The 18,804-nt window shown below is 44.0% G+C and overlaps 2 protein-coding genes across 2 annotated transcripts in view; one reads left to right on the forward strand and one right to left on the reverse strand.

Moving 5' to 3' along the window:
- SLC7A7 (solute carrier family 7 (amino acid transporter light chain, y+L system), member 7) overlaps nucleotides 1–8,810 on the forward strand; it is a 31,056-nt gene extending 22,246 nt beyond the window's left edge. Inside the window, exons 2-9 of the mRNA XM_006835457.1 lie at nucleotides 3,077–3,202; nucleotides 3,825–3,969; nucleotides 6,159–6,282; nucleotides 6,523–6,626; nucleotides 6,891–6,987; nucleotides 7,993–8,142; nucleotides 8,354–8,537; nucleotides 8,704–8,810. Of these exons, the coding sequence (XP_006835520.1) occupies nucleotides 3,077–3,202; nucleotides 3,825–3,969; nucleotides 6,159–6,282; nucleotides 6,523–6,626; nucleotides 6,891–6,987; nucleotides 7,993–8,142; nucleotides 8,354–8,537; nucleotides 8,704–8,810 (1,037 nt within the window). The remainder of the gene's footprint in view (nucleotides 1–3,076; nucleotides 3,203–3,824; nucleotides 3,970–6,158; nucleotides 6,283–6,522; nucleotides 6,627–6,890; nucleotides 6,988–7,992; nucleotides 8,143–8,353; nucleotides 8,538–8,703) is intronic.
- Nucleotides 8,811–9,970: 1,160 nt separating this feature from the next.
- On the reverse strand, nucleotides 9,971–15,788 carry LOC102826066 (mitochondrial inner membrane protein OXA1L-like). The gene is made up of 10 exons (XM_006835458.1): nucleotides 15,726–15,788; nucleotides 15,089–15,250; nucleotides 13,661–13,874; nucleotides 11,695–11,838; nucleotides 11,361–11,446; nucleotides 11,020–11,184; nucleotides 10,632–10,736; nucleotides 10,341–10,503; nucleotides 10,179–10,259; nucleotides 9,971–10,095 (listed from the first exon to the last, which is right to left on the reverse strand). The coding sequence occupies exons 1-10, from the start codon at nucleotides 15,786–15,788 to the stop codon at nucleotides 9,971–9,973; spliced, it is 1,308 nt and encodes a 435-aa protein (XP_006835521.1).
- Between the last annotated feature and the right edge of the window lie 3,016 nt (nucleotides 15,789–18,804).

Here is an 18,804-nt window from a genome sequence, read left to right on the forward strand (position 1 = left end):
GACCAATGAACAGATACCAAAAGAAAAGAATGTCCACAACTTTATCTCAGCAGTTCTGCCAGGCGTCTGTGGCAGCTCAGAACCTTTCCCCACGTGGTCTTACCCAAGATGGCGGCTCCTGGAGCAGCTGAGCATCACGGACTAGAAAGCAATAGATTGCTTGCTTCTGCCACAAATTCCCCCAGCTGTGAGCCTTCCAACCTTCTAAGTTTTCCTTTATATGTGTTTCAGAGTTCTGGAACCATTCCCTGAACCTGCTTGGTCAGGTATTCTGTGTTGTTGTTGTTGGCAGAGCTCTCTGCTATACGTCCACCCAATCCGCCATCTTGTTTGTTCCTCAAGTATGGAGATTTTATAGTCCATGGGAATATGAAGTAGAAGATAGATTAAACAGTAGTCTGAGGTTTTTGTGTTTTGCTAATGGTAGGAGAATGGTGTTTAGGTATCTAAACAAAAACTGGACATCTGATCCAGTCTGGGCTTGGATGCGTTCTGTTCTGGATCAACTTAGCTCAGTATTTCCCTCGCTTTTAGTTTGATTACTGATTCTGGGCCCTAGTACCAGAACTAGTCAACAACTCTAGGAGAGTCTGTGTAGCTGGCCTTGATGATCCATTCAGGAGTGTCTCTATGTGATTACACTTTGTCTTACAGCTTCTCCTTCTCCCTGGGGTTGGGAATGGAGCTGCACCTGAGTCAAGGGTCAAAGTTGATTCCTTGACCATCCTGCTGTGGACTTGGCCCAGTGTTGGGTGGGGACTGAATTGTACCTAGGGTTGGGAAGGTAGGAAGTCTTTGTCCTTTAAGTTAACTTGACTGTGGCCTCTATATTATTTTAACCCCATAGTCCCTTCCTGTCCCTACCTCTGAAGCAGAAGGTTAGGCTCCAGCCACTTCAAGAGCAGCATACTTGACTGGGCTCTGGGGCCAGTGGTCAGCTGTATCCACCCAGAGTAGGGAGAAAGCCTATTCTGCTGCTGGCCAGACCATTTCCCACTCCCACCATGTACAGACCCTGGAGGAAGTTCTCTTCATGCAGTTCTCTCTCTTCCCGGGGACACAGGACCCCCTATTTCAATTCAAGTGAGTTCCTGTGCTCATTACAGAGAACAGATTAGAGCATGATGGTGGGTCACTAGCTGAGAAATAAGGCTCAGGAATGAGGGCAGGAGGCGTAATGATGGGTGTATGCTCAGCTCTCACGACAGAGCAGAAAACAACCTGTGGCACGCCTTTGCCTTTGAATCGGTTCTGACCTTATATAAGGTTTTTGAGGCTGTAAGTCTTTATGGGAGCAGAAAGCCTTGAATATGGCAGCCTCAGTTTTCTCTGGCCTATCTTATCAGAAATCTGGCTTATAGAGCCTGTGCAGGAGGCGGTAGAGAAGGAATATGAAGGTTGTTGGATGGCTAGAGGCAGAAGTCCAGCAGGGAGTAAAGGCTAGGCTGAGGGGAATCAACAGATTTGAAAGATTTGTGGAGGGCAAGATACAGATACTTTGGTCATTTTGTGGGGGCTGGACACGTGTGTTTTTAATTATTAACTTAGTACCATGGTGGCTTAGAGTTATGGGTGCATTTTGGCCCAGCCCTGTGATAAGATTTGATTCTTTATTATTTTATTGGGCAGAAAGGCAAGTGTTTGTATAGGACAGGAATATCCTTTTTGGGGAAGAACAGAAAAGAACTTGGACATTCTATTTAAGTAGAACAGGAGAGCATAAGAGAGAGTGAGAGCTAGAAGATGAGACAGCTGCTCTGACAGGTTGATCTCTCCTACTTCAAAGGATGAAGTAGTCTCTGGCCAGAGTGTGATGAGGTCAGAACACAACAGGAGGACCGGGGATACCAAGAACCATTTCTGAGACAGGGAGTACTTACTGTGTTGGTGGCCTGAAGCAGGCAAGCCCAGTACTGGGATGCTGTTTCTCTACTGATGAGGCAAGGTGACTCTGACCTCTTTGGAGTTCTTGGAAGAAAGACTGTTAAGTCATCCTTATAGTTCAATGAAGCGATTCAATCTGCCACCACTGGGGAAGGTGTGTTGTAATATGCCTGCTTGACTGCTTAAGAGGTTGGAAGGGGATTCAAGGAACATTCTGCTGAGTTTCAGAGTTGTTTCTTTTTTTTTCCCTACCACATTCTGGGACTATTGGTCAACCTCACAGCTTGTGTGGGCTTTCTTTGAATTTCTTCAAAGTAGTGGTTGGTAACTGGTTTTGGGAAAATGCATTTCTCTGAAGTTCTGTTGCAAGCTATGGACTCCTCTCTTAGAAAAAAAATGCATATACTCTCGACATAACACTTTGTAAAGAATTTCAGGGGTTTGTGAAACTTGTGACCCTAGGTTTAAAACCGTGACTCTAAAAGTTGATCCATAAACTTTACTAAAACCCATTCAGGTTGAAAGGGGTTGGCTTGTACTCCAGGTTAGAAGGATTTGAAGAACGTTTGTTGCGTTTACGTCGGCATTGTTTGGCCAGGAGAAATGCCCTCTCCCCATTTTGCAGGCCTCTTTCTTAGTTTCAGGAATCTTTCCAAGCATGAAAACAAGTAGCTGAGCTGGCAGTTGGTGAGTGGGCAGGAAGTCTGGCCCCATCCTAAACCTTGGCCACACGTCCTGACCTGCTGGCCCAGACATTGGATAAATCACAACAGGACTCATCAAGGTTAACAACTTCAGCAATAACACTGCAGAGTCAGTGTGCTGCCTTGTGGAGCCCAGGGTGCCCGGGAAACAGAGACACCATGACTTTCCAAAGTCAACAGCCTGAAAATTAGGAACATATTACTAATCCAGTATAATCACCAGTTGCTTCCCACTGCTGTGATTGTGACTGAGTACACTTTTGTATGCAAGCAGATCCATAGTCACTTTGGTTCACATCTCCCATATAAAGTGGGTACTGCTGTTGATGCTCCTGTGCTGCGTTCACAGGTGGTCTCCAAGTGCTTTTGAATGATAATGGTGAGGACATTTCTGGAGCTCTTCATGGCTGGTACTGGAAAATTTTTTGGGAGCTTAATGCCTTCTGGGTGACAGGGTCAGTTACCAATCAGTGTTCTTTTTCTTTCAGGTATCTTAACCTTCATTAACTGTGCCTATGTCAAGTGGGGAACGCTGGTACAAGATATTTTCACCTATGCTAAAGTATTGGCGCTGATTGCGGTCATCATTGCAGGCATTGTTAGACTTGGCCAGGGTAAGAAATAATAACAACGGCTAACTTTGTGAAGCATTTTCTTAGTCATGCTTTTCTAAGTGCTTTTTGTACATTATATCTCTTAATTTTCATGAGCTTATTTGATAGATGTGGTGGTATAGGATAAGCACTGGACCACAAGGTCAGTTTGAACCACACGGTCAGCGGTTCAAATCCACCAGCTGCTCCTCAGAAACCCTATACAAGGTTGCTGTGAGTCGGAATCGACTCAATGGCACTTATGACAGATACTCTGTTGGCCTGGGTATGTTGAGCTTTCCCTCTCTTTACCCCATACAGTTCTGTCTGGAGTTAGAATGGGGAAGGAGTCAGAAAGGGTTCAGACTGAGCTGCATCACTTCTGTGCCACGGCCCTTCTGCTCCCTGATGACTTCTTATCCTTGAAAGTGACCCCAAGATCCCCATGCCGTTCCCTCCATTCCAGCCCATCTCTGTAGATATCTCTTCTACCTGTTCCTTCACCGCTACCCTTGTTACTGAAAGTGTTCTAAGCTACTTATTTGCTGGTATGATATATTCTTCTATTTCTTTACTGGATCACCTTGAAGTTGGGGAGATGCGTCACTAATCCTTCTGCCTTCCAATGTTCCCTGGGTTCTAGGAGCCTCAACTCACTTTGAGAATTCATTTGAGGGTTCATCGTATGTGATGGGTGACATTGCCCTGGCCCTGTACTCAGCACTGTTCTCCTACTCGGGCTGGGACACCCTCAACTATGTCACTGAAGAGATCAAGAATCCTGAAAGGTAGGTACTTCCTATCACCTTTCCACAGCAATGATGATAGGTATCATCTATGGAGCTCCTACCTTGTGCCAGGCAGCACACGACTGCTGAGATCCATTTCATCAGTCCTAGCCTAATTCTACAAGGTGGAGTCTTGGTGTGGCACTGTAGGATAAGCAATGGACAGCAAGGTTGGATTGAACTGCAAGGTCAGCAGCTCAAACTTACCAGCTGCTCCTTGAAAACCCTAGACAATGTTGCTGAGTCGGAACCGACTTGACTGAACTTAACAATTCTACAAGATGGAGAACCTGAGGGCCAGAGAAGTAACTTGTCCATGGTCACACAGTAACTAGAGCTGAGATGTAAACTGTCTCGTGCATGCTTTTTTTTTAAAAAAAAATCATAGATGTAGGATTTTATTTCTAGATTGTAGATGCTGTTGTATAGCTCTTTTGTGATAGATCTTTCACCTACAACTTTAGGCCATAGATTTCCAGAAACCTTCCTATCGAATGGATTCCTTAATTTTCCAAATTCACACTGACACTGTGGTATTATTTCAGTGATTCAACTGCATCACCTCTCCAGTGTTACTCTATTCTGTATTCATTCAGGGTGAAAAGGTCAGTGGACAGGGAGTCTTTGTATTGTGGACTCCACAGGACAAGGGCTTGGCATCTGTCTTTTCACAGATTAGCTGGTGATTTTGAGAGGAGTTACTCACCATCTCTTTGCCTGCTTCCTAATCTGTAGTTGGGTCGGTGGGTGGGTGGGGTTTGAATGATATAATCTCCAGGGTCTTTCCTGGCTCTGAAATTCTGCCTCTGGGAACAAAGATTTGCCAGGGAGTGGAATTTTTCTAAAATTTTAAGTCAAAGGACTAACAATGATCATATCAGTAAACCCCTTTTGGTTTTGAGAAACAACAACAGTCTTGGTAAACAGCCAGTATTGCAACCTTGGGGAATAGAGAAATAAACAGGATCCCAGCCTGGGTGGTGCTTCCACCTACTGGAGAAAAAGCTGAATGACTTGAGAGTATTTGGTCGGTGGTTCAAGCTCACCAGATTCTCCTTGGAAACCCTATACAGGGTCGCTATGGGTCGGAATCGACTCAATGGCACTTAACAACAACAACCCCTATGCTAAAGGAGCTCTGGTAGCATAGTGGTTACGAATCGGGCTGCTAACCTCGAGGTCGGCAGTTCAAAACTACCAGTTATTCTGCAGAAGAAAGATGAAGCTTTCTGTTACTGTAAAGATTTGCAGCCTCGGAAACTCTGTGCAGGGTCACTATGGGTCGGAACTGACTCCACAGTACCCAACAACAACACCCCTATGCTACCAAGAGCTCTGCTAATCTCACGGTCAGCAGTTTGATACTACCAGCTGTTACATGGGAGAAAGATGAGGCTTTCTGCTCCTGTAAAAGATTTACAGCCTCAGAAACCCTGTACAGAGTCCGACTATGAGTCGGAACTGACTCCACGGCAAACAATAACACCCCTTTTTCTTGACTGTCTCACTGTTAATTATGTGTTTGTTGGGTTAGAGGAATCTTGAGACATCATTGTCTCTCTCAGCTTCCAGTTAGGATGGCACCCATGGTTCTCAGACTGAGACAGCGGTGTAGTGAACATATTTATTTCCCAGGCTGCTTGTTCAGACACAGACTGTTCTTCCTACTGAGGGCCTTTATCATTCCCTGCAGATGTTAGACTTCATTGTTTCTTTTTATATCTTCCAACCTTAAGACAGATTTTCTGTTGTTAAGTCTTAAAAAAAAAAAAAAAAAAAAAAAAGGGATACTGACACTGAGATCTTTTGATGTAAAAAAACAAGGAAACCTCCTATCTTCCTATCCTATTACTGTGCTGTGACGTAGCTCTTTGTGGATTTTCTCTGAATGATTTTTGATTTATGAGTTCAGAGCCTCAGGGATTCAGCCAATATCCTAGGCTATCTGAGGCAAAGGCACTGGAGAATTATAGCAGAAAGCCCATCCCTGGAATGTTGGCATGTTAAGTGATGTTGAGTTGATTCCGACTCAGCGACCTTGTAAAGGGTTTCTGGAGTGACTCGTAGGTTTGGACTGCCAACCTTATGGTTTGCAGTCCAATACTTATCCTATAGCACCAAACCAGGACATTAAAAGACAGATGGGGTGGGACTGGGACTAAAGTGTCCTTTATCCTGTTTGGCTGTAGGAACTTACCCCTGTCCATTGGCATTTCCATGCCCATTGTCACCATCATCTACATTTTGACCAATGTGGCCTATTACACCGTGCTGGACATGGAAGACATCCTGGCCAGTGAAGCTGTTGCTGTGGTAAAGGACTTGGACTAACAAGAGACTGGGAGTGTGCTTGTGGGCTTTTGGGTATATCCTAGCTCTTGGAAGTCCTGGAAAGGGGGTATACAGCCTCGAAGGGATACACTAAGGATACTGGGCTTGAAAGGTCCTGTAACTCTTTGTGGAAGGGCTGGGTTCCAATAAAGGGAATCTGGGGCATGCATACTCATGACTTTCAACCACGGCTAATGACTCTTTTCCATTCCTTTCCCTTAGACTTTTGCAGACCAGATTTTTGGCATCTTCAACTGGACAATTCCATTAGCAGTTGCCCTATCCTGCTTTGGTGGCCTCAATGCCTCCATTGTGGCTGCCTCTAGGTAAAAGTGCTGTGTTTGGCTGGGGAGTATTGTATGGAGGAACTGCAGAGGATACTAGGACTTACAGGGCTCAGACTGTACACCTGTATCCCCCAAATGTACCCACAGCCTCTTCTTGTTTCTATTGGATGCCTCCAATTCTCACTTCTATATCCTTCAAATTCCTTTGAAGAAGGGATGGGAGAGGGGTAGGAGAGTGGCAGGTCAACCAGGCTGTATCATGGTCACAATTTCATAGTTGTTTTTTTTTTAAACTTAAAATAGGCTTTTCTTTGTGGGCTCAAGAGAAGGCCATCTACCTGATGCCATCTGCATGATTCATGTTGAGCGGTTCACACCAATACCTTCTCTGCTCTTCAATGTAAGTAGGCTCAAGAATGAGGTGGAAAGCAAAAGAAGTCCTGAGGGGTCGGGGGAGAGGATGGGGGACTTTAGAATAGCAGATGTGACTATTCTAGGAGAGATACTGTGTGCATGACACTGTGCTTTGTAACAGTAGTTACGAAGAAAGAATACCTTTCATTCTGAATGGTAACTTTCTTTAGTCTTAAGATAAGGCATAAAGTAGTACAAGGAATGATTACCATGTAAAGTAGAGAATGGTGTGGTATTCAAAAGCAAAAATAATCACTTCCAGAGATGCGGTGGTTATTAAGTGCTGTTGAGTTGGTTCTGATTCAGTGACCCTGTGTAGGATTTGCAAGGAGTGGCTGGTAGGTTTGAATGACTTACCTTTTGGTTAGTTGTTAAGTGCCGTGGAATCAGTTCTGATTCATAGCAATCCTGTATAGGATTTCCAAGGACTAGGGGGTGCGTTTGAACCACTGACCTTGGGGTTAGCAGTCTAGTGCTTATCCTACAGCGCCCCACCAGGTCTTCCTGAGGGGTAGAGGGTGAATAAGGAGCAGCTTCTTAAGGAAGCACATTTGAAGTGGATTTTGAAGCTTACAGTTACAAATGGTAGAGATGGATAAAAGAAACATCAGAAGATCCTGAGGCAGCAAAGTAGCATGGAGTTGAGTGTTCCAACTCAGTGACCTTGTATAGGGTTTCTGAGGAGCGGCTGGTGGGTTTGAACTTTTGACCTTGTGGTTAGCAGCCTAGTGCTTATCTTACAATCCTGGAGTTGGGTAGTGCGAAATAAAAGTTGCAATCGCAGGCTGGAGCTATTATGGAAGAGTTGTCAGGCAAAAAGTTTTAGGGGTAATTCTGAGTTGTGCTTTATAGGTTAACTTGGCAAAGGTTTAAAGGGGCTTAAAAAGAACACAGGAAAGACTCTTAGGACTTCACGAGGGATAAAGAAGAGCAAAGTGCCTTGAAAACGAAAGGCTATGTGACAGGAGATGCCTTGGGTTTGTACTTACAGGGTATCATGGCATTAATCTACTTGTGTGTGAAGGACATCTTCCAGCTCATTAACTACTATAGCTTCAGCTATTGGTTCTTTGTGGGGCTCTCTATCGTGGGCCAGCTTTATCTGCGGCAAAAAGAGCCTGATCGGCCTCGTCCCCTCAAGGTAACTCAGCTTGATGATTATTTCTGCTTCATATGTAACTGCTAATATACGCAGATCCTAATAACAGCTTATTCAGAAACCTTTGCTTGGTGGGGGTGTGGAGATGAAGTGGTAGAAATGAAGTTCAGTGCGTTGATCTTCATGGGAGGTGGGATTATCTGGGCCAAGAATCACTAGTTGTCTAATATCCAGTTGTTTTCTGTGCTCTTAGCTCAGCCTTTTCTTCCCCATTGTCTTCTGCCTCTGCACCATCTTCCTGGTGGCTGTTCCACTTTACAGTGATACAATCAACTCCCTCATCGGCATTAGCATTGCCCTCTCAGGCTTGCCCTTTTACTTCCTCATCATCAGAGTGCCTGAAGGCAAACGACCTCTTTGTCTCCGAAGGATTGTGGGTAAGTCTTGGCTCTGTAAGTGAGTGCAGCTATTTTTTTTGCCAGTGACCCTTTCAGTTATTAGCCCTGTGGTTTAATGGACTCATCACCTCCCTCTCCTCTCCATTCCATGCTACTTGAACTCAGTCAACTTCTTCCCAGTTTTGACTCAAATTTCTTTTTACAGCGTCTACCACAAGGTACCTCCAAGTCCTATGTATGTCAGTTGCTGCAGAGATGGACTTGAAAGATAGTGAAGAGATGCCCAAGGAAGGAGATCCAAAGTCTAACTAAATACCACTGTGAATCCTGAGATGTAAACAGGGACCTAGTCTCCTACTGGCTGGAGCCAAGGAAGTAAAGGAAAATCCACTTCTTTGGAGGCACTTATGCAGATGCCTGTTCAAGGCAGCTTCAACCTTTTGAACTTGCTTTTTGAGAGATGGAAAATAATTTATTTGTTTTGTTACACGTGTTCCAGATTTTTTTTTTAAGGGAAGGTAAAGGAGACTGTGTGTGTGTGGGGTGGGTGGAGGGAGCATGTCAAGTGTGGATTTGGTTGTTTTAGCAGCACATTCCCAGATGTTGAAGATAGTTACTCACCTCTGGGTGTGTCTGCCCATTCCTCTTTTCCTTTAAAAGGGCCAATAATGCTCCAAACTTCCTGCCTCCTTTAGAGAAGACATGAAACTGTCATGGGTGCTGGACAATAAAGGGGATATGTTCCTAAGCTTTTAGTGGCTTCATCTGCTGTAGCATCTTTGGAACAGCTTCCATCAGACTGGCAGAAAGAAAAAAAACCATTTTATGCCTGAGAGTATCCAAATATTTCTTCTTTCCCAAGCCAGTTGCTGAAGGTGGATGTAACCAACCTCTTCGCATACAAGGCAGACAAGAGAACATCTGAACTGTCATAGTAAAATATTAGGTTGTTAAGAAAAATGACATCAATTTTCTTTCTTACTAATTAACACTAAACTCGAGCACATCTACTCTTAAATTTTATAGGAAATGCTTGGGGTCAATAAAATCTTAACTTATTAGTCATACCCCATGACTGCAACGCAAATGTGGGTAACAAAAATACATCATCTATGGGGTGGGAGTTTATGGTCTTAAAGCCTGGTTTAAAACATTTTGAGGCACTTTGTTATTCCATGGGACATTAAGAGCAATCACCCCAAACCCATTCTTCCTTTTTGGAAGCATACAACCCATTTCCCTGTTTAATAAAGATCAGAAAGCAGCATACAGTGTGAGATTTACTAATTCTGTGGACGGGAAGAACCTCTGGCTTCCCAGTGTCCTCTTTTACACACAGCTGTAAGAGTTTGGAGTGGAATCCACTTTTAAAATGTGCATCTCCGTGTCCCCCAGTACCGAGAAGCCTTTTTCTTAGAAGCAGTCTTTGAGGAGACAAAGTTCCTGCCAGTATGAACAGGGAACAACAGATGTCAGCCAAGGGTGTCCCGCCAGGGTTGCTTTGACTTTGGTTTGCTGCTGCCATCAGGGGCGGTGGGAGGGTGATTCTTCCCATGCTGTAGCAGAGGGTTATGGGTAAAGGTCTGTCGTAAAGGACCTGGGGAAAGAAGAGAAAATAAATTTTGAACAAAGGAGAGGAATAAATGAAGGGTAGAATTTTGCCTGAAAAAAAATATTTACCCCTGGCTGCTAGCTCCAAGTGATTCTGCATGCGTTTCTCACGCTCACGCATTTGATGTGCAATTTCTGCATTCTTCCAGCCTGTGTATACAGGAAAGAGGTCAGTCCTCCAGCCATTTTTACACCACACCCCCAGTCCTGTTTCACAGAGGAAACCCTTACCCTGTTTGAAGCTTTTTACGAAGCCTTCCCGTGGAGCCAATTTGTCGGGGTCATGCACCACACGCTGGGGGATTTTAAGTACAGTGCGTACAGCTGGAATCCGGAGGCAGGCCACTTGGCCCAGGGAAAAGAGATTGGAGGAGAGCCAATACATGAACACTGCCTGGGTGAAGACAAAGAGAAGGTGTAGAAATAGCCGTCTGGTTAGTTTCTAGGAAGTGGCACCAACTCAGAAACAGCACTCTGGTTAGCTTGCTAGGAAGTGGCACCAGCTCCACAACCACTACCTACCGTGGGGAAATGGATGGTTATGGGCAAGACTACCAGGGGCATCACTCTGATAACATTTCTCATCCACTGAAGGTCAGAACTTTGCATACCTGTCTCGGCACCTAGCTGGCAAAATAAAATGAAACAAAAGGAATAGCAAATATATGTCAATTTTAATGAGTCTGGATCTAATTACTTATCAACTACATTCTACATAACTGCTTTATCTGGTGTGGCGCTGTAGGATAAAGCACTGGACTTCAAGGTCAGTTTGAACTGCAAGGTCGTGGTTCAAACTCATCAGCTGCTCCTCTGAAACCCTAGACAGGGTCACTATGAGTTGGAACTGACTTAATGGTACTTAATAGTTTGCTATAGCCATCAGCTTCCCAGGCCAGCGTGGGCTTACCTCAAGGACACCCCACATTGTGGCAGTGACTATCAGTGGCAGTACATAGATGGGGTCTGATACTGTGAGATCTTGGAACCACAAAAGGCCACCTGTCTGCAGGCTGGGTACTGGGAGGTTGGCCATTTCTCTCAATGCAATGAAGAAGGAGATGAAGATTGGAGCCTATCAGACAGAATAAACAAGGTCACGACTTTAACGAGGGGAAAATTTCTTAGTACCCTATTAGTCAAAGCCATAAGTAATACTGACAGCTTTTTGGGGAACTAGGGCACTAGAAGCAGACACAAATTCTGTGTGCTTCCTCTTTGATGGATTCAGGATGAAAAGATTTTGCTCACCTGAGTAAGAGGTAGAATGAGTGGTCTAAAGAGTTTCACATCATGCTTTTTCTGATAAAGTGTCATCTCCGAGGAGGCCCTGTAAACTGAGAGGTGAGGGGAAGTTAACAGTTAGGCCAATGGTTCTGTCAGTGGAGGTGCACATCCTCACCATGTGGCCAGCCAAACTGCTACTTGACCCTGGGTAGTCACTAGCAACATTAGGTCCAGGAAGCAGGTTAAGTCTTTAAAAGTTGCCCAAACACAGCCACAACTGCTGTAGCTTGTTGCTTTCCTCCAGCAGAATGTCAGAATTGTGTAAATGAGGTCTACACTTATCCTGTAACTGACTCACACTCAGCTGAGTCTCCTGCTAACTTGGCCTCTCTGATTCGAGTGGAAAACTTCTGGATCGCTGGCAAATGGTTGTGGATCTTGGCTGCTTCTCGCTGGCCCTTTACTATGATAGGAAAAACCAGGCAGCGGGCAAGGACTGTACCTGGAAAACAGAATCAAGATTGGAGTGAAATTAAAAACAGTTCTGCTGTTGGAAGACAGATGTTTTTGAGGTTTTCATGGAAGAATAGGTCTCTCATTCCAGCCTTTACTACACTATCATGCCCAAGGGGCCCAGACTTAGAGATAAGAATAGTGAACTCCTTCAAGGTTTGGTTCTCTGCAGTGAACACCAGAGTAGTGTTAACTTCTCTAAGCAGATAATCAGAAATCCTGCCTATTTCCCTAGATCAATGATTTTCAAACAGTTTTATTATCAATGGAATCTTTTGTTCACCTAAAGTATAGCCCAAATATATGAAACAGATCAAATCTGGTTGCTCTGGGTAAAGCTAGCCTAGCCAGATGATGGCTTATGCTCTGGTCTTCACCTTGCTCAGAGACACCTTTACAGGGCTTCCAGGAGTGAATTTTGAAAGCTGCTGTCCTAGAAATCGTTGGAGTTGGAGGTAACCTGGTGCTTAACAGTTTAGCTCATTTCTATTTATTTTCTTCTACTTTGTATTCCCCAACCATTCTAACATTTACTGAAGTCATATTATCTTTAGAACATGCATGTGAGTCAGAGCTGAGAAGTGACCAGGTAGAAATAGGTTCAGGCTTTATCAACATCATTATGGATGATGTGGAATAGGAAGAGAAGGGAGCTGAGGATAGAAAGCAGGATATCAACATTGAAGGGACAGATGGGGGATCAGGTAATGGAAACAGGATGGTGTGATTAGAAAGACAGGAAGAATATCAAGAAATAAATCTACGGGGTAGATTTCAACATCTAAAGCAGAAAGATCAAATATGATAAGGAAAGTGGGTTTAGCAGTTATATCACTAGCAATTAGAATGAAATGATATTCATAAGAGCCAGTTGCTGAATGGGAAGAAAGAAGGCCCACTGGATGCAGACCATTTTTTTAAAAAATAAAGCTATGAAAGGAAGGATAAAGATAGTGCAGCTATAAAAGGAGACGTAGGGATGAAGGAAAGGAATTTCTCTCCAAGAAATATATGGTATGCTTAAGCAATACTAACATGTTCAGGGTAGACAGAATGTGAAGGGGAGAGAGAGAAGGGATAACCAATGGAGCAACATGTACTAAGAAACAGAAGCATAGTTTTTGCCTTTTACCAAAAAGGAGCAATGTAAATGGCTTCTCAGATGTGGAGCAAAATGCCTAATCTGACCCTATCTCCTAAATCAGGGCAGCTTCATCACTGTTAAGTCTCTTTCTAATTCTGGACTCCTGATGGGGCGCTGTAGTATAAGCACTGGATTGCGAACTACAAGATGGTGGTTCAAATCCACCAGCTGCTCCTCAGAAATTCTATACAGGATTGCTAAGAGTCAGAACCGACTCAATGGCACTTAACTATTCTAATTCCACACTCACATTCAAATATCAATATGTCTTGAATCTCCAATCATCCAGTGATTCTATAATGACCTTTAGGAAGTTCAAATAGACCTCCAAGCACCACTTATTCACTTAAATCATCGGCTTTTCTACCCTAAGCACCATGAGCCTTATTTAAATCATCAGCTTTTCTAACCTTTAAACTTCTGCAACTATTTCTGGGATCCACCCACACACTGCCATCTTTAAGGTGTTCAACCCTTAAAGTTCCCATTTCTTCTACCCTTAAAGCAGTTGCTGTCAAGTCAATTCTGACTCATAGCAACCCTACAGAACAGAGTAGAATGGCTGGCAGGTTTGAACTGCCTACCTTTTGGTTAGCAGCTGAGTGCTTAACCACTGTGACACCAGGACTTGTCCCCTCTCCCCTTGCCCAGAATACATTCCCCTTACATGCAGCAATGGCCCCCCACCATGGTAGGCCCAGGTCAACATGCGCAAATTCCAGAAAGTTCTGTATCAGTCCCACTGGGGTATATGATCCAAGCCCCAGTTCAGTGAAGCTCTGTTCTGAAGCAGCTTGAACGACATCTGCAGTTTCTCCAGGAGCAATCTCTGTCACTGCTGTGGGTGAGGGGGTTGTAGCAATGACGGGAGAAGCCTGGACCTGTGTGAAGAAAGTCAGTCAGTCCGATACATACACAGAAAGTCAGTGGTTTGGTTCTGTGCTCGCACCTGCTTCATGATATTTGCTTTATGTTGAAACTATTGTACTTACAATTTTTCTTTAACTTACTTTTTAAAACCAAAAGAACTAGTTGGTATCATCCTAGAAAATAATTTTCAGGAAATCATGGACTTGATATGCAAGTTATAACTTTTCTAATACATACATACACCTAGGATTATATCTCATATGTTGTTGTTGTTGTTAAGTGCTGTCAAGTCGATTTGACTCATAGCGACCCTGTAAGGGTTTCTGAGGAGTGGCTGGTGGGTTTGAACTGCCAATCTTATGGTTCAGCATATTATCCTGCAGTGCCACACCAGGACTCCGTATCTCATATACTTCCAGTGAATCTCTCCTGTTTCCAGTCCCAAATGAATGGAAAATTCCATCCCAAGCAGAGATACTACCATTTTGGGGAATTGTGGAGAGAGTGGACAAAAACCTGTCCTATTACCCTTGATTGCTCCTTGGAAACCAAGATGGCCAAACTTCGTATCTCATACTTTGGACATATTGTCAGGAGGGAGCAGTCGCTGGAGAAGGCTATCAGGTTTGGTAAGGTGGAAGGTCAGAGAAAAAGAGGAAGACCCCTAACGAGATGGACTAGCCAAATGGCAGCATCAATGGACTCAAGTGTGGCAACAGTAATGAGGTTGGCCCAGGATCAGGCAGTGTTTCGTTCTGCTGTGCATAAGGTTGCTATGAGTCGGTACCGACTTGATGGCACCTAATAACAACAAAATTACCCTTGTTGATTCTGATTCATAGCAACCCTGTATAGAGTCTCCAAGGAGTGGCTGGGGAATTTGAACCACCGACCCTGTAGTTCAAACCGACCTTGTGGTTCAAGACTTTATCCCACAACATAACACCAGGACTCCTCTCCAGGGGTAGGACTCCACATTACCCTTGTTGGTGTTGTTAAGTGATGCTGGGTCGGTTCCGACTCATGGTGACCATGTACACGGTTTCCAAAGAGCAGCTGGTGGGTTTGAACCACTGACCTTGTGGTCTGCAGTCCAGTGCTGATCCACACCACGAAGCCCCCACTACCCTTACCAGCCCCCCCCCCCCCAAAAAAAAACACAAAACAAAACACAACAACCAAACAAACATCCTTTTTAACGCTGCAGGGATGAAACACTTCTTACCTGGGCTTCTGCAAACGAGATGGCAGAGGTACTGATGCAGCGGGGTCCGACCTTGAGGAAGACGTAGTGTGGGCGCCCGCAGCTCTGGCCGGCTGGAAACAGGAGCCTTGCGGCGGTCAGCGGTTTTCGGGGCGAGTACCAGGGCCCTGAGACGCTGTGGAACTAAGTGGGTAAAAGGATGAAGCACCTATTTATCGAGAGCAGAAGTCCCAGCGTGGGGTGGTGGTGGTGGTGGTTATGGGCCGTGGAGTCCGTTACGACCCATAGCGACCTATGCTCATTTCCCACGAAGCAAGTAACAAATTTAAGGGAGGACTCAGCGCAAAGGCATGCAACTGGTGTGTGCAGAAGAAGCGCTCGGGCCCAGGTCTCCCGTATCTCAGTTACCCTAGACCCAACTGGGCCTTCGTGGATGAGGTTGCGGTGCCAAACCGGACCCCAGGAACAGCTAAAAGATACCCAGCCGCTGAGCCCGCGCTGCCGGGACTAACCCTCCCATGTTTCTTGTTGACTCGAGGTCATATGACACAGGGTAGGTGAGCAGGTCAGCGTCTGTTCATGATCCAAGTACTACTTGTCTTTGAGGTCGGACCATTGGAAGAAGATTGAATCTGGCACTCAGCCCGGGGCATCCTACCTTACGTTGAAACCTTAGCAGGAGCTGAAGCTCCCGGCGCCCACACATTAGCCCCATCGCCATTTTGTCCGGAAAAGCACTCGCGCATGCGCACGCAGAACCGCAAAAACCCACGGGAAGAGGCCCTTTTGGAAATGGGATTGAAGCTGGAACGATCGTGGTGGATCCGATGCGAAAAGGAACTAGAGCTTGTCGGCCATGTTTGAAGTGGGCAGGAAGAAACAAGGGTCCCATTAATAAAATCGCTCACAGGGTTTTCAGGAGACTGAAGTAAAAATCCACTTTCGCTGCGTAAACCATTTCCCCAGAGCGCTAAAGCTGCAGTTGTCCCCCAACTTGTTAGGTTAAAATATAGCAATGACAATTTAAGCTTTGCGTGGCTTGGATTTTCCGTCCTTCCCAACGATGATGGATTCTTGCTGCTTGATAACTCTCAGATAAGATGAAATTTTAAGCTCTGAGCTGCTAACCAAAAGATCGAAAGTTCAAATACATTCAGATGCCCCTCCAAAGAAAGCTCTGGTCACCTGCTTCTGAAAATACCAGTCCTTGAAAACCTATGGAACGCAATTCTGTCCTGGCATCCATGGGGCGGCCCTGTGTCAAGAGTGGGCTAGAAGGCAACTGGTTTTGGTTTATAGAATTTGATGGACAGAGTAGATGTGATAATCAAAAGGGTTAGGCTTGGTATAAGGCCACTTTTGAGTTCAAATACCAGTGCCGCCATTTGAGACTTCGGACAAGATTTGATATTGCCTTGGAATTATTGTGAAAATGAAATGATATGAATGAATGGTGGTATTGTGCACAAAACGTGTTCAGAAATTGTTACCCACAACTGTTAAGTGACAGTTTCAGTTTTTTTAGTTACTTGATCCAGGAAGGAGAAAAGTTGGAGCTGCCCTGTAGACACATTATTAGATCTGGTGTGGCACTGTAGGACAAACAGGACCTTAAGGTTGGTTTGAAACCCAAAGTCAGCTGTTCAAACTTACCAGCTGCTTCTCAGAAGCCCTATACAGGGTCGCTATGAGTTGGAACTGACTGGACAGCACTTAACAACAAAATAACAGATGGAAAAAGCCTAGGATGTTGAGAAGTTTAAGAATTTCCTCCTTCATTTTAGAAATCTGGTACTGTAATCCCATTTCATGTGCTTCACAGACTCTTAAAAAATACTGGGAACGCTGTGATCCTGTTTAGAGAAATACATATATTTCACCCCACGAAGTTTTACATTTTATATCCTGGAGTTTATTCATGGCTTCTTTACTAGGTTGCCTTGTGATCTGGACCAGCCCTTTACGGTTGCAGATGACAAGCCAAGATCCAATCTTATTTAATTTGTCTTCTCACAGTCCTGGTGGTGGAGTGGTTAAAACAGCTCAGCTGCTAACCAAAAAAGGTCTACAGTGTGAACCCACCAGTTGCTCAGTGGGAGAAAGATGTGACAGCCTGCTTCTGTAAAAGTTCCAGCCTTGGAACCCCTATGGGGCAGTTCTCCCTGCCTCACAGGTCACTATGAGTCAGCATCAACTTGCTGGCAGTGGTTTTTGTCTTTCCCCCTAAGTTGAAATATGTCTAGAACTGAAAGTTTTTCTCCACTCACCCATCACCTCCAAGACCTGCTTTAATCTTACTGTCATTCACTATCCTGAAAAATACTACTATGCACCCTGATACGGCATTTTAGGGTAAGCACTGGACCGTGTGGTCAGTTTGAATCACAAGGTCGACAGTTCAAACTCACCAGCCACTGCTCGAAAACTCTATGCAGCGTCACTATGAATCAGCACTTAACAACAACCTGGAAACCTGGGTGTCATCCTTTAAGTACCTTTTGTACCATCCCTTAAGTACCTTCTATTATCTATTGCATTCAAAAATTAAATTATGTTTCATTTTTAGCCATTATTCCAATTATTTTTCTAACTCACACCTTTTTGTTCTCTGCAACTCTAAAACACATGTATGTTAGGACTGTACGATACTGTCCCACATGTCAGTCTCTGTTCAAGTTTTTAAAGCTTTTATCTATTTTTCTCTCTTTGTGTTTTCATCAGGGCTGTTTCTACTACCATATCTTTAAGTTCACGGACTTTTTTTTTTTTCTAACACACTGTCTAATCTGTTTTAGAGTCCTGGTGTGGTGCTATAGGATAAGCACTGGACTTCTAACCACAAGGTTGATGATTGAAGCCCACCAGCAGCTCCTCAGAAACCCTATATAGGATCACTGTGAGTTGGAACTAACTTGACAGCACTTAATAACAATAATCTGTTAATCTTAACCAGTGTCGTTTTCAATTCAGATATTGTATTTTTCATCTATAAAAGTTTAATTTGTTATATCTTCCATTTTCCGTTGCATTGTATTCCTGTTTTACTTTATATTCATAAACATATTTAGAAGATTTATAATAGCTCTTTAAAAAAATTTTTTTAAAGCTTTTTATTGTGAATTGAAAGTTTTCAGGGCATATCATCAGTTTTACATTCAATAAATCATATACTTTCTTTCATTACAATGATTATAATCCCCTCCATGTACCATCAGTTAACAGTATTTCTCTCTATCCACTTTAGCTTTTTTAAAAACAAACAAACAAACAAACAAACAAACAAAACTACTCAGGCATATGTAATAATTTACATCTCCCAAGGGCACGTTCTACAAACCTGCTCCTGGCCACCAGCTCTTAGTCCCTCTCTTCTTAGTCCATGAATCTAGATTCCTCAGCCACTCCCTTTCTCCATGCCCCCATCTCTGCCTCCAACTCTGGTGCTTCTCTGGATAAGGTCCCCCATTCTGCTTGTGCATTTCTCTCTTGGTGCTAGGATTCTCTGTTTCTGGACTGTAAGATTAACCACTCCACTTTTTTTGTTACAAAACTTCTACCTTTACAATTGTGACATTTGCGATTAGTCATGATAACAATTAATCACTATTGAATCTTACGAATCATATCCCCATCTCTTTTCACCAGACCCATCTAAACAAAATGAAAGCTATTCACTGGGAACTCTTTCTTTCCCCCCATACTCTTAAACTAAACTCCCTCTTGAAACCTTGTAAGCC

This window comes from Chrysochloris asiatica, unplaced genomic scaffold, assembly GCF_000296735.1.
Source record: "Chrysochloris asiatica unplaced genomic scaffold, ChrAsi1.0 scaffold00017, whole genome shotgun sequence".
NCBI classification, from domain to species: domain Eukaryota; kingdom Metazoa; phylum Chordata; class Mammalia; order Afrosoricida; family Chrysochloridae; genus Chrysochloris; species Chrysochloris asiatica.

Excerpts from the sequence above, each read along its gene's own strand:
- LOC102826066 (XM_006835458.1), bottom strand. The coding sequence starts at position 15,788 with ATGGCGATGGGGCTAATGTGTGGGCGCCGGGAGCTTCAGCTCCTGCTA. Across the intron at positions 15,251-15,725 it reads TGCTAAGGTTTCAACGTAAG|TTCCACAGCGTCTCAGGGCC; the intron begins GTAGGATGCCCC and ends TTACCCACTTAG. Across the intron at positions 10,504-10,631 it reads TAACCATCCATTTCCCCACG|GCAGTGTTCATGTATTGGCT; the intron begins GTAGGTAGTGGT and ends GTCTTCACCCAG.